Consider the following 14,978-nt stretch of genomic DNA (forward strand, 5'->3'; position numbering starts at 1 on the left):
TTGCCGTTGGTGGGGAGGCTTGCGTGCCTCAGCGATACAGATAGCCGTACAGTAGGTACAACCACAACGGAGGGGTATCTGTTGAGAGGCCAGACAAACATGTGGTTCCTGAAGAGGGGCAGCAGCCTTTTCAGTAGTTGCATGGGCAACAGTCTGGATGATTGACTGATCTGGCCTTGTAACAATAACCAAAACGGCCTTGCTGTGCTGGTACTGCGAACGGCTGAAAGCAAGGGGAAACTACGGCCGTAATTTTTCCCGAGGGCATGCAGCTTTACTGTATGATTAAATGATGATGGCGTCCTCTTGGGTAAAATGGTAAAATATTCCGGAGGTAAAATAGTCCCCCATTCGGATCTCCGGGCGGGGACTACTCAAGAGGATGTCGTTATCAGGAGAAAGAAAACTGGCGTTCTACGGATCGGAGCGTGGAATGTCAGATCCCTTAATCGGGCAGGTAGGTTAGAAAATTTAAAAAGGGAAATGGATAGGTTAAAGTTAGATATAGTGGGAATTAGTGAAGTTCAGTGCAGGAGGAACAAGACTTCTGGTCAGGTGACTACAGGGTTATAAACACGAAGTCAAATAGGGGTAATGCAGGAGTAGGTTTAATAATGAATAGGAAAATAGGAATGCAGGTAAGCTACTACAAACAGCATAGTGAACGCATTATTGTGGCCAAAATAGATACGAAGCCCACACCTACTACAGTAGTACAAGTTTATATGCCAACTAGCACTGCAGATGACGAAGAAATTGAAGAAATGTATGATGAAATAAAAGAAATTATTCAGATAGTGAAGGGAGACGAAAATTTAATAGTGATGGGTGACTGGAATTTGAGTGTAGGAAAAGGGAGAGAAGGAAACATAGTAGGTGAATATGGACTGGGGCTAAGAAATGAAAGAGGAAGCCGCCTGGTAGAATTTTGCACAGAGCACAACTTAATCATAGCTAACACTTGGTTTAAGAATCATGATAGAAGGTTGTATACATGGAAGAACCCTGGAGATATTAAAAGGTATCAGATAGATTATATAATGGTAAGACAGAGATTTAGGAACCAGGTTTTAAATTGTAAAACATTTCCAGGGGCAGATGTGGGCTCTGACCACAATCTATTGGTTATGACCTGTAGATTAAAACTGAAGAAACTGCAAAAAGGTGGGAATTTAAGGAGATGGGACCTGGATAAACTGAAAGAACCAGAGGTTGTACAGAGTTTCAGGGAGAGCATAAGGGAACAATTGACAGGAATGGGGGAAAGAAATACAGTAGAAGAAGAATGGGTAGCTTTGAGGGATGAAGTAGTGAAGGCAGCAGAGGATCAAGTAGGTAAAAAGACGAGGGCTAGTAGAAATCCTTGGGTAACAGAAGAAATATTGAATTTAATTGATGAAAGGAGAAAATATAAAAATGCAGTAAATGAAGCAGGCAAAAAGGAATACAAACGTCTCAAAAATGAGATCGACAGGAAGTGCAAAATGGCTAAGCAGGGATGGCTAGAGGACAAATGTAAAGATGTAGAGGCTTATCTCACTAGGGGTAAGATAGATACTGCCTACAGGAAAATTAAAGAGACCTTTGGAGATAAGAGAACCACTTGTATGAACATCAAGAGCTCAGATGGAAACCCAGTTCTAAGCAAAGAAGGAAAAGCAGAAAGGTGGAAGGAGTATATAGAGGGTCTATACAAGGGTGATGTACTTGAGGACAATATTATGGAAATGGAAGAGGATGTAGATGAAGATGAAATGGGAGATACGATACTGTGTGAAGAGTTTGACAGAGCACTGAAAGACCTGAGTTGAAACAAGGCCCCCAGAGTAGACAACATTCCATTGGAACTACTGATGGCCTTGGGAGAGCCAGTCCTGACAAAACTCTACCATCTGGTGAGCAAGATGTATGAAACAGGCGAAATACCCTCAGACTTCAAGAAGGATATAATAATTCCTATCCCAAAGAAAGCAGGTGTTGACAGATGTGAAAATTACCGAACAATCAGTTTAATAAGACACAGCTGCAAAATACTAACACGAATTCTTTACAGACGAATGGAAAAACTAGTAGAAGCTGACCTCGGGGATGATCAGTTTGGATTCCGTAGAAAAGTTGGAACACGTGAGGCAATACTGACCTTACGACTTATCTTAGAAGAAAGATTAAGGAAAGGCAAACCTACGTTTCTAGCATTTGTAGACTTAGAAAAGCTTTTGACAATGTTGACTGGAATATTCTCTTTCAAATTCTAAAGGTGGCAGGGGTAAAATACAGGGAGCGAAAGGCTATTTACAATTTGTACAGAAATCAGATGGAAGTTATAAGAGTCGAGGGACATGAAAGGGAAGCAGTGGTTGGGAAGGGAGTAAGACAGGGTTGTAGCCTATCCCCGATGTTATTCAATCTGTATATTGAGCAAGCAGTGAAGGAAGCAAAAGAAAAATTCGGAGTAGGTATTAAAATCCATGGAGAAGAAATAAAAACTTTGAGGTTCGCCGATGACATTGTAATTCTGTCAGAGACAGCAAAGGACTCGGAAGAGCAGTTGAACGGAATGGATGGTGTCTTGAAGGGAGGATATAAGATGAACATCAACAAAAGCAAAACGAGGATAATGGAATGTAGTTGAATTAAGTCGGGTGATGTTGAGGGTATTAGATTAGGAAATGAGACACTTAAAGTAGTAAAGGAGTTTTGCTATTTGGGGAGCAAAATAACTGATGATGGTCGAAGTAGAGAGGATATAAAATGTAGACTGGCAATGGCAAGGAAATCGTTTCTGAAGAAGAGAAATTTGTTAACATCGAGTATAGATTTAAGTGTATGGAAGTCGTTTCTGAAAGTATTTGTATGGAGTGTAGCCATGTATGGAAGTGAAACATGGACAGTAAATAGTTTGGACACGAAGAGAATAGAAGCTTTCGAAATGTGGTGCTACAGAAGAATGCTGAAGATTATATGGGTAGACCACATAACTAATGACGAAGTATTGAATAGGATTGGGGAGAAGAGAAGTCTGTGGCACAACTTGACCAGAAGAAGGAATCGGTTGGTAGGACATGTTCTGAGGCATCAAGGGATCACCAATTTAGTATTGGAGGGCAGCGTCGAGGGTGTGGAAGACCACAACAACAGATGGAGGTTGAATATCTATGAATATTTTTATAATGTACAGAGTGATTTGATTATTTAAATTAATTTATGATGTGCTACTACTCCTTGTCACTCTGGTATTTTTTTTTTTTTACACTATCATTCAAAGTATAATATGTCTATACCTATAGTCTTGTCATCGAAATATTCAAAGTCATTCAAAACCTTGTGACTGTTCATAAAAATCCATGATATTTTTGGGAGAGAACGGAAGGAACTTATAAGCATTTAACATCTCATCACTGATGCGGTCATTACTGATTGTGCACAGGTTTGGACTGGGGAAGGAAATCAGCTGAAGCCTTTTGAAGGTACCATCCTTGCACTTGCCTTAAGCAGTTTGGGGGAAATACCAGAAAATCTGAATATGGACATCTGTACCAAGAGTTGAATTACTGTCCACCCAAATATGAGTCCAGTGTCTTACCACTATGACACCACACTTGGTAAAAATGTGGAATGTTTCATTGTTTTGTATGTCATCCTTGCACCGGAGCCATGCTAATCATCTTTGTATTGTTCCAGTCACAAAATATATCCTGTTGAGGGGGGTACAAATTTCTAATGGTTCATATATACTACTGGCCATTAAAATTGCTACACCATGAAGATGACATGCTACAGACGCGAAATTTAACCGACAGGAAGAAGATGCTGTGATATGCAAATGATTAGCTTTTCAGAGCATTCACACAAGGTTGGCGCCAGTGGCGACACCTACAATGTGCTGACATGAGGAAAGTTTCCAACCAATTTCTCATACACAAACAGCAGTTGACCGGCTTTGCCTGGTGAAACGTCGTTGTGATGCCTCCTGTAAGGAGGAGAAATGCATACCATCATGTTTCCGACTTTGATAAAGGTCGGATTGTAGTTTATCGCAATTGTGGTTTATTGTATCGCGACATTGCTGCTCGCGTTGGTCGAGATCCAGTGACTGTTAGCAGAATATGGGATCGATGGATTCAGGAGGGTAATACAGAATGCCGTGCTGGATCCCAACAGCCTCGTATCACGAGCAGTTGAGATGACAGGCATCTTATCTGCATGGGGCTGTAACGGATCATGCAGCCATGTCTCAATCCCTGAGTCAACAGATGGGGACGTTTGCAAGACAACAACCATCTGCATGAACAGTTCGACGACATTTGCAGCAGCATGGACTATCAGCTTGGAGACCATGGCTGCAGTTACCCTTGACGCTACATCACAAACAGGAGCACCTGCGATGGTGTACTCAACGACAAACCTGGGTGCACGAATGGCAAAACGTCATTTTTTTCTGGTGAATCCAGGTTCCGTTTACAGCATCATGATGGTCGCATCTGTGTTTGGCGACATCGCAGTGAACACACATTTGAAGCGTGTATTCATCATCGCCATACTGGCGTATCACCCGGTGTGATGGTATGGGGTGCCATTGGTTACACGTCTCCGTCATTTCTTGTTCGCATTGACGGCACTTTGAACAGTGGACGATACATTTCAGACGTGTTATGGCCCTTCGCTCTACCCTTCATTCGATCCCTGCGAAACCCTACATTTCAGCAGGATAATCCACCACCGCATGTTGCAGGTCCTGTATGGGCCTTTCTGGATACAGAAAATGTTCGACTGCTGCCCTGGCCAGCACATTCTCCAGATCTTTCACCAAGTCAAAATGTCTGGTCAATGGTCCCCGAGCAACTGGCTGGTCACAATACGCCTGTCACTACTCTTGATGAACTGCGGTATAGTGTTGAAGCTGCATGGACAGCTGTACCTGTGCACGCCATCCAAGCTCTGTTTAACTCAATGCCCAGGCGTATCAAGGCCGTTATTATGGCCATTTCTTCTTGGTGTAGCAATTTTAATGGCCAGTAGTGTATGTACTACTTAATTCAACTATAAAATGTGTTCTGTAAATAAAAACACTTAATAAATGAAAACTAATGAATCAGTTAACTAATAGTTTGCTTATGAGAAAGAGTTTGATGTGAACTTTGTTTTTAGTTCCAAATTTCCCTTTATTATTATTATTATTATTATTATTATTATTATTATTATTATTATTAACTATACAGGATATGGTGGACCATTTCCATCATTCCACATTCAGTTTATCTTTCTTTGAAGTCTGTATCATTCAGTTCTTGCAATCTGTGCAATACTGTTTCATTCTTTCCAATCATAATTGTCTCAATTTTTCTGAAATTCTGTGGTCTTTCTATGTTCTATTTCTGCTGAAAAACTGTGGCTCTTAAGAAGAAGTTAATTTATCTTTGTTCTCTGCATCTGTTATCTTCAGCTGAGTTTCTTGGATCCATTGCCCTCCTATCTTCTTTCTCAGACTTCTCATCAAAAGTTGTTATAAAATCATGTTTCCTTGCATTCACAACATATGTCTGTATTACAGTGGTTACATTACCTTAGAATCTGAGTGTTGTACACTGACATACTAAAAATCCTGCTATATTAAAACATGAATCAGCTTTCCATATATTTTGTATGTCTTTTACGTCTTTAAACTTGCGGGCACCTTGAGCTCATCACAGTGGTGACCATCAACTTTCACAAATGTAGGCCATCTTATTAGATAAAAAAATTCTACTTATGGAGTTTACCATTATCTGAACCCATACTATGCACTGCACATTATGTGAAAGAAATCAGATAATTACATTTATGTATTGTTAATTTCTGTTTTTAATTTAATCACTGGTCAGCAGCTGTATCCCTCATTTTCATATTAGAAGTAAGTTCCTGGATGTAACATGAAACTGGTAATTATGGAGTTTCCCATGGTTTTATCTAAGTTTTTCTGGTTTCTGTCTCATCTTCCTATTTACGTCCGTGCAGCAGAGAGAGACGTACTAAATTCCTGATTAGGATTTAAATATATTTTAGCAGTCAGACATTATTCCTGCACTTATCTGTAAGTGATTTAATATGGTGTGTGCCTTTACTTCCACCAAACATACCTCAAGCAGTTGCATGAAAGGTAACAATGCTGCTTTGAAAGACTGAATACGCCCAAAATGCATCTGATAATCTTTTGGTATTTTTTAAATGATTGAAACAGCAGCTAATAAACTGCAATTTTATTATTTTGCTCTCCATCACTGCTAATACGATTTAAAATAATTTTTATGAATTTATCATTACTTGAACCAAGACATTCTCTTGTACTTTACCTACAGAGTTTAGCCTCAAAGTTAATTCTGTCATTAATATTATTAGTAACACTGCATTTAGGTACTTCCATATTTTGAAAATTAAATTACTGAAGTAATTAAAAACAGAAAAAATGTGATCACCACTGGCATACAGAACAAAGTACAGTCAGTCTATCAGAAATTCTTTCATCCAACAATCTATAAGAGTTATCAGCTCTACATTAGTAACTCCCAGAGAAATAAGTCACATCTGGCAATAGGAGATAGTACTTGTGCACAAGGACAAACAAGGTATATAAAAGTTGTGCAAGAAATTGAGTATATTACATTATTAGTAGACACCAGTTTATACCATATGAGAGCTGTAAAACAGGATATAGTGCTGAGAAAGAGAGTGTACGTATATTTATTTCCCTTATTGATAACAATGGAGATGCAAGCCATGACTGGTTTGTTAGCACAGTTCACCAGTGACGGAGAGAATATCAACAGAAATGAAGCAACATACTGTGAAGTATTTGGTGATTCTGGGGAAAGGAATGTACTCATATTCTAAATAAGCTAATTTCAGTTGCTTTTACATGTAACAATTAGTCAGTATCTTGCTCCATTAACATTTCGGGTAAGACTGGAGTAACTGGCTATCTCATTTTTGTGTCAGTGTTCAGTTAAAATTAATCCAACATTTTGTATTTCATGTATCTTCCCTAATAAATTCTTGTTGAGGGTAGCTACCACAATGCGATGGTAATGAATAATAAAAAGTAACATATTCTGGGACCAGACAAAGATGGGTCAGTGCAAGGAAAGTGCTTAGCCCAAGCAAAAAAACAACAAAAAGCACTCAACTGAGAGTCAGGTGTGAAACAAATGTTATAAAGAAGTTACACAGTGAACATACTGTATCGAAAGACAAGCTTGCTTCTATAAATTTACGTTACTTACAGTCTGAATTTTAAAGATGTGATGGACAGTGCCCTTGACTTACCACAGATGACATGGTGCAGCAGCAGTTGACATGCGAAAAAGAGACCAGCAGCATTCAATATTTTGCATTCTGTCTTTCCTCATTAGAAAGAAATTGCTCCATCCTTTATGAGAAACAGGTAATAAAACAGTGGGAACTGTTAACCACAGTTGAAATAAAACATAAATCTAACTACCCTTAACGTAAACCCATTTGTGACACAACCACATTTTTTTTTCTTTTGTTGTGACTACTTAAGCAGGAAGAGTTATGGGGATAGCATTAGGACATTTCTATAATTGATAATCTGCATTAGCTTAGTAAATGCATACAAAGCACCAAGACCTGTCCTGTTGTAGTTTGTATTATCATTTAAGTTGTGGGTAGTACATGAGCAAGCAAGCACATATGATTCACAAACACTGACTTCTATCACAAACAAAGTAACATTAACAAGCAGGCAACAGGCTGGGAGAGCAGCATGTTATGTAATACCAGTAATCAATGTCAGCACTATGCTGACCCTCAGAACAACCATGATATGTACGTACTGAACATTCTTTGCATTTTCTTTCTTCATTCTTGCACACCAAGGTCCAGAAAACAGCTGTCCCATCTCCTCCAGTGATTTTCCTTTGGTCTCAGGTAGTATGAAGAACAAGATAACCAATCCCAGGAGAGCTATCCCAGCATACAGATAAAATGTACCTGGAAATGAGTTAATGATACATTATGTGTGTGGGATAATCAGATTTCTATATTCAACAACTATCACTGTCTTATTACAAATACTATGAACAAAAGAATGATACAATACTGGAAAGCCCCCCGGGTGAAATACAAATAATGGGAGTAAAGGCATATCTCTCTCTCTCTCTCTCTCTCTCTCTCTCTCTCTCTCTCTCTCTCAGCCAAAAGTTTATTGGCTCTTGCCCGGCCTATCCTACTGGCAGTAGTTTTTGTGTGGTCAGCTGGTGTAACGCTGCAGCATTTTATTTATATTGCTCTAGCCCAGGAATCATTTGTCTGAAATTATTCAAATTTTTGAACTGTTAAGGATAGATCTTTATTACAGTTAAAATGTATGTGATCACTTAAAATAAACTTTCACTGTGCTATACTTTAAACCAATCTTCAAAGCAGCGTCCTACTGTACAGCATCTTCCTGTCGATTTTGAACAGTATTGTTATAAGCAGCAGCCAGAAATTCACATGTGGTCCTTCCTTTATCTTCTCACTGGACTGGAGAGTGCACTTTGTGCTGAAAAATTCCTTAGCTTTCTAAGTATGTAATGTACCAGTTTACACTTTTTTCCATAAGATAAGATTGTTTCCAATTTCTTTCTGCTCATTAATTTCCTGAGAAAGAGCTTAACAGTGCATCAGCACAGATAACTAAGTTTAGCTTATGAAGTAATATCTACCACATGTCATCAACAGAAGCCAGCAGTAAATTTTTACCCATGAGACTGCACCTGACAAATGTGTGTTTGGTTTACTGCCAGTGCAGATGCTCCTAGCCTGCAAAAGTGTACTCAGGTCCCATACCTGAAGGATTAGATGTGAAGGCAACTAGTATGTACTACAGGAATATACTCTTAAGCACCTGACAGATGAGGAGTGAACCCCAGAATGAATTTTCACTCTGGCATGGAGTCTGCACAAAGTCTAAACTTCCCAGCAGAAAAAAAAATGTGTGCTGGACTGGGACTCGAGCCTTGGCCTTTGCCTTCATAGGTAATTGCTCTATTGACTGAGCTATCCAAGCATGGCACACATTGTCACACGTCATGAGTCACGAGTCATGCTCAGACAGCTCAAGCAGATGAGAACATACTTGCAAAAGACAAAGGTCCTGGGTTTGAGTCCCAGTCTGGCATATGGTTTTAGTTTGCCAGGAAGTTTGAAGAACTGAAATGGTAAGTATCTTAAATATGGAATCCGTCAGATAGCAACATATTATATCCGATCCACTGAAACACACTCCAACAGCCAATAAGCATGTAGTTATGTTCCACTTTGAAGATCATTTTCAGTGCAAAGTGTAATTCCTTTATGCCTGTCCTGTACTTGTAGAAGACTTTTTACAGTGTCTTGTCTTCAATATTTAGACACAGAAACAGGCAATATGTACCAGTAAAAATGAAGCATCAATTGAAATGCAAGTGGTATAGGGAAAGGTTCTTCATAAATACCGGATGATCAAAAAGTCAGTATAAATTTGAAAACTGAATAAATCATGGAATAATGTAGATAGAGGGGTACAAATTGACACACATGCTTGGAATGACATGGGGTTTTATTAGAACCAAAAAAATACAAACGTTCAAAAAATGTCCGACAGATGGCGGTTCATCTGGTCAGAATAGCAATAATTAGCATAACAAAGTAAGACAAAGCAAAGATGATGATCTTTACAGAAAATGCTCAATATGTCCACCATCATTCCTGAACAATAGCTGTAGTCGAGGAATAATGTGAACAGCACTGTAAAGCATGTCCGGAGTTATGGTGAGGCATTGGCGTCGGATGTTGTCTTTCAGCATCCCTAGAGATGTTGGTCAATCATGATACGCTTGCGACTTCAGGTAACTCCAAAGCCAATAATCGCAGGGACTGAGGTCTGGGGACCTGGCAGGCCAAGCATGACGAAAGTGGCGGCTGAGCACATGATCATCAGCAAACGACGCACGCAGGAGATCTTTCACGTGTCTAGCAATACTTTGTCTTTTTTTTTGTTCTGATAAAACCCCATGTCATTCCAAGCGTGTGTGTCAATTTTTACCCCTCTATCTACATTATTCCGTGGTTTATTAAGTTTTCAAATTTATACTGACTTTTTGATCACACAGTATATTAAAAAAAGGACAGGAAAGTACATGTAAATTGTGACAAACAAAAAGCATCAAATTATGCTGGAAAATCAATAAGAAAGTTAGTTATATGAAACACACATATAAATATTGTTATCAATCTTCAATACAATATGGTGGAAGGCCACAGCTTCTTTTCATATACACAATGCCAGCACAGCATTTAAATGAGACTTAACACTTAAGATCCATGTAAATAACTATGTTGTCAAAACATAATTCACATTATATATGATTAAAAATTAATTCATATCATTGCAACTACATAAGGCCAGGGAGACAAATCAGTTTACCTTTGGAACAACTGCGAATGAGAAATTTCAGGAAGGAAGTTGTAATATCGGACATAAATGTCCTTAACAGCACAGAAAGTTCACAATTTTCTCATATTAATATAAAGTCAAAATTTTATGGCCACATAATGAGACTTCCCAATCACAGACTTACAAAAAGAATAGTAAGATACGTAGCATCCCTTGTTAATGGAGGAGAATGGATCAAAAATGTAAAGAAAGATCTGGAATTAGCCAACATTACTACTGAAGACATGAACAAAAGAAACAATTTCAAACTTAAAGTTGACAAATGGGAGGTCAAACCAGAGACAAAAGCGCCGAGAACTGGAACAAAATGGAGCGAAGAAAGAAAAGCTGAATTCTCGCAAAGAATGAAGACCTGGTGGGCAAACAAGAAGAATAAGAAGCCCCAGAAGTGAACCATCTTTACTTAGCGTCTTCCATGTTGGGATCTTTACGACTAATAATAATAATAATAATAATAATAATAATAATAATAATAATATAAAGTCAAATGTTTGCCCCTATAACCTGGAAAAAGGTCACTTTCTAGCAGTCTTAAATCAATCTCTCTTAGCTTATCAAATCACACTTGTAGGAAATGAAACTGCACATTCCCCACCAAAACGGCATGCTGTGTCTTGAATTAGTGTTCTACAACAACACAATATTGTCTACCACCATTTTCGAACTAAATTTGTAGCATTAAGGTTACTACTTACTGCCCTTATCTATTCAGGTCACAAAGGATGTCCAAAGTGATTTCACATTGATCTCTCACACCATCTTCCTTTATGCACATAGATAATTCATCATTTACTGTATCATAACGTAGCACTGCAACTAGTTTTCAGCTGGAAATAGAACCAGAATTCTTGCCAAACACACAACCAGTAAAACACAAATCCAAAAACCTCTCTGCCCCTCACAGTTAACTATAGCAACCCACTGCACCTGCCTGTTTTCATCTTGTCTCCCAAGCAAAACATTTTTGGTTTTAGTTTTATTCATTTTCTTTATGTTAATCCTAACTTCTAGTTTCCTCAGCCACTTAGTCGCCAAGTATTCTAGTTCTTTGTCAATATTTTATGATCTCTGCATGTCCTCCTCTTTCCTCCACCCTCCATTCCTATTTCATTGTTTTATTCTGTAAAGTTTTAATACTACATTAATTTTCCTTCTATTTAGATAACTCTAAAACCAGTAATGAAAATTCAACAATATGCACTTTCATAGTACTGGTAAATGAAACATTGTTATGCAAATCAATTATCTTCAGGAGCAGGAGTTATCTAAGTGTTTTATGCAAATTAATTTCATGTCTTGTTGAAATTTTACCACCTATTACATAATAAACATTTGCACAAAATGTGATGATTTGTTAACTACATCTAACTTACCCTCCTTGGTCAACACTTCAGTAAGTGTGAGGAAAGTCATTGAGACTATCAGATTACATCCATAATTTGTAGATGTTGCAAAACTATTGCAAAAGCTTCTGGCCCAGGTTGGATATATTTCAGAATTTATTGTCCATGGCATAGTACCCATACCTGTAAATCCAGGTAACAATTACAAATAGAGCAAATTAGACAGCCTAGTATAGTCTTCAGTGAGTATAAAATACATTCAAGTTGTTTATAGTATCAAGTGATGTATTACTACAAAAAAGTAATAAGTTTAGAAAATTTATCGTTAAGACTATATCATATACATCAAAGTGGAGATTTAAAGAAAGAAGGAGTGCGAGGGGTGACAGGAATGTATGGTATTCCACAGCCTTATGCTACATGCATGTTGGTTTCCACCTTAATTTCATGATGCATTTTTCATTAAGTTGTTCACTGTCCTTCAGACCCCAAGTAAAGCATCTTTCAGTGATGGTTTATCTTTCCCAAGCCTCATGTTTTCTCACTAAATATCATACCAATTCATGGACAAACTGTTAACTAGTAGTTAAAGAATTTGCTTTCATGCATCAGAGTACTACACAAACTGACAATTGTCCAGTAAGCGAGTGGCGAATGGAGAACATCTACCTTCAACGTACTAACACATACAGTGGGACAACACTGCTGCAACATCAGACTTTTATAATGCATATACTATTTGTTATTCTATATTAGCTTAGATTAGTTTGCTTTTTAAAAAGTATATTCAACTAACAGATTTATTTAGTTTATGACACACAGTACATTATTCCATATGCTTCTTGTAATGGCTTTGTGTACATGTTAGAGAATATGTTGATAGACTGTCCTACGAAAGTATTTATATATTTTTAAGATTCTGTCCACAGAAAGTTAGCTCAGTAGAAAATATTCCCAACATAACTAGCATCAGTTTCAGCATTTTTGAAGGGCAAAAGGTTGAAGTCGATCGCATACTCAGGAAATGAGATTCAGCGTAAGATAGGTGAAGTAGGTGGGTGGGTGGGGGAGGGATGAAAGGGCAAGGCAGTCCCACACTGTTGTCCTGGCCAAGGTCCTAGTGGACGTGGTTTGCCATTGGCTTTATCTAGTCTGTTACAAGGTGTCAGGTGTGTCCATGCATCATGAATAACTATGAAGAGGTATTTGGATAGTGTGATGTGGTGGTGGTGGTTGTGTGTGTGTGTGTGTGTGTGTGTGTGTGTGTGTGTGTGTGTTATAGCTGAAAGGAACAGAGGTAAAAGCTGTTGCCAGCACATAGCCTACTCCTCTCTAATTTGACCTCATTTGGCAAAATGATCGCCATCAACAGTCACTAAAATAAACAAATGCTAAAATAGTCAGTGAAAGAAAGTCCTGTGTGTGTGGAAAATAATTCATTACTGGACAAAGTGGCAAAATTCACATACATGTAATACAGTGAAAAATGTTGCAGAGAACTCCATCAGAGAAATAGCAAGTGATAAAATATAAATGAAAAACAGTTATCTACCATGAAAAGGATAAATGTGTAAGAGCTGCTAGGAAAGGAAGTGACAAAATTTACTATTAACAGGTGATTCCATGTTTAAAAGTGTTATTGTGCCAGACAGTAAGATCAATGTTCAACTTTGAATTCAAGCCCATCAGCCAAAGAGACCTTTCTAAAAATATACTTGAGTGTGAAAAGGAACATAGCCATAAATGATAACAAAACTGAAAGAATTGGTAACTACAAAGGTGATTTAATCCATGTGAAAACAAAATATCCACAGCAGCAATAAGGAAGAAATACTGAGTGGAACACAAAATCTGATTAGATCAGCAAAATCTGCATAGACAGTTTGCAGGCTGGCAATCAGTGGTATTGTTCCCAGAAGATCAGCAAGTGATACTTACCTCAACATATAGATAGTGGCACTAGGGAACAGTGTGATGTCTTGGGGCAATATTGTTTGAACCAAGTAAGCTTTTTAAATGATAAATGTCTGGGAAAAAAATTGGCCAACACCTCAATAAGTTAGGCTCTATGAACATCTGTGAAAGTTTATAGATTTGTGTGAACTACTAAAAAGCAGGGGAAACTGATACATCAAGGTAAAAATGCCAAGTTATACACTGAAAATAAAAAATCTAAATACCAAAGAAAGGACTTGCATGATATCATTATCACAAAAAAATTATTGTTAAAAAAAGCCTGTATAAAAGTTTTAGATAGTATTAATAATTTTAGGTAGCTAGCAGCTTTCCTAGCAGAAATAAATTCATTGTTGTTGATTCTTCAGTAAGTTATGAAGCAAGTGAAAATTTTAATTATTTAAATGCAGAGAGGGGGTGAGAGTTGCTCTGTAGAGTTAAATTATCTGGATACAGTGATTATAGCACTCTGTGGATTTCCTGCATATGCTATTACAAAAGTGTTAAACTTTCAATGTCTCTTGCAAAATTATAAGAAAGAAGGTAAGAAAAAAGTCACGATCACAGCAGACTTCAACTTAAACGCATTAGTTGAAATCAGTGAAGTCACAAAATTTTATTTCTTATTTCAGGCATTTGGTTTCAAATTAAACTTTTCTTAAGGTACTAGAGAAAATAATAGATCAATGACCTCCACCAATAATATTATTACAAACTAACAGTTTGCAAATGCAAGTTAGTAATGCTTAGAACTAGGTATTTTGGATCATTCAGCTCTGTTTATTGAGCCGCCAAAGACAGATAAAATAAAGCCTCCACAAGTACATATATCAGGGGAAGTCAAAAAGTAAAGGGACTTTTGAGAAAAGGAATATTTATTCTAATGATAGAAAACTGAAACATACATTTTTTTCTACATACCCTCCCTCTACTTCAACATACTTTGTCCAATGTTTCACAAGTTTTTTGATTCCATTGGAAAAAAAAAGTATTTTGGTTGTGCCTGTAACCAATTTTGCACTGCATCAATGACTTCTGCATCAGTTGCAAATCATCTTCTCCTGATTACTTCCTTCAATAGTCCAAACATAAAGAAATCACTTGGTGCCAGGTCTGGACTGTATGGCAGGTGTTCCTGCAATTTAAATCCCAACTCTTATCATTTTGGCTGTGTGCTTGGCAGAATGTGGCCAAGTGTTATTTTA

At 37.7% G+C, this 14,978-nt stretch overlaps 1 protein-coding gene and 1 non-coding gene across 3 annotated transcripts in view; both read right to left on the minus strand.

The window, feature by feature from the left end:
* The window catches only part of LOC126183995 (proton myo-inositol cotransporter-like), a 536,443-nt gene that overhangs the window by 9,431 nt on the left and 512,034 nt on the right, over nt 1-14,978 (minus strand). The window contains exons 10-12 of one of the 2 annotated variants that reach the window (XR_007536824.1): nt 11,848-12,000; nt 7,830-7,986; nt 7,300-7,402 (exon numbers count right to left, since the gene is read on the minus strand). Coding sequence is in view for 1 of the 2 variants with exons in the window: in XM_049926349.1 (XP_049782306.1) it covers nt 7,830-7,986; nt 11,848-12,000 (310 nt within the window). In the remaining variant the exon portion in view is untranslated. The remainder of the gene's footprint in view (nt 1-7,299; nt 7,403-7,829; nt 7,987-11,847; nt 12,001-14,978) is intronic. The other variant, XM_049926349.1, reaches the window with a different exon arrangement.
* On the minus strand, nt 3,605-3,709 carry LOC126186575 (U6 spliceosomal RNA). The gene has a single exon (XR_007537646.1). It is a non-coding gene; the product is annotated as a U6 spliceosomal RNA (small nuclear RNA).

The sequence above is a fragment of the Schistocerca cancellata genome, chromosome 4 (genome assembly GCF_023864275.1).
Source record: "Schistocerca cancellata isolate TAMUIC-IGC-003103 chromosome 4, iqSchCanc2.1, whole genome shotgun sequence".
Taxonomy (NCBI): Eukaryota; Metazoa; Arthropoda; class Insecta; order Orthoptera; family Acrididae; genus Schistocerca; species Schistocerca cancellata.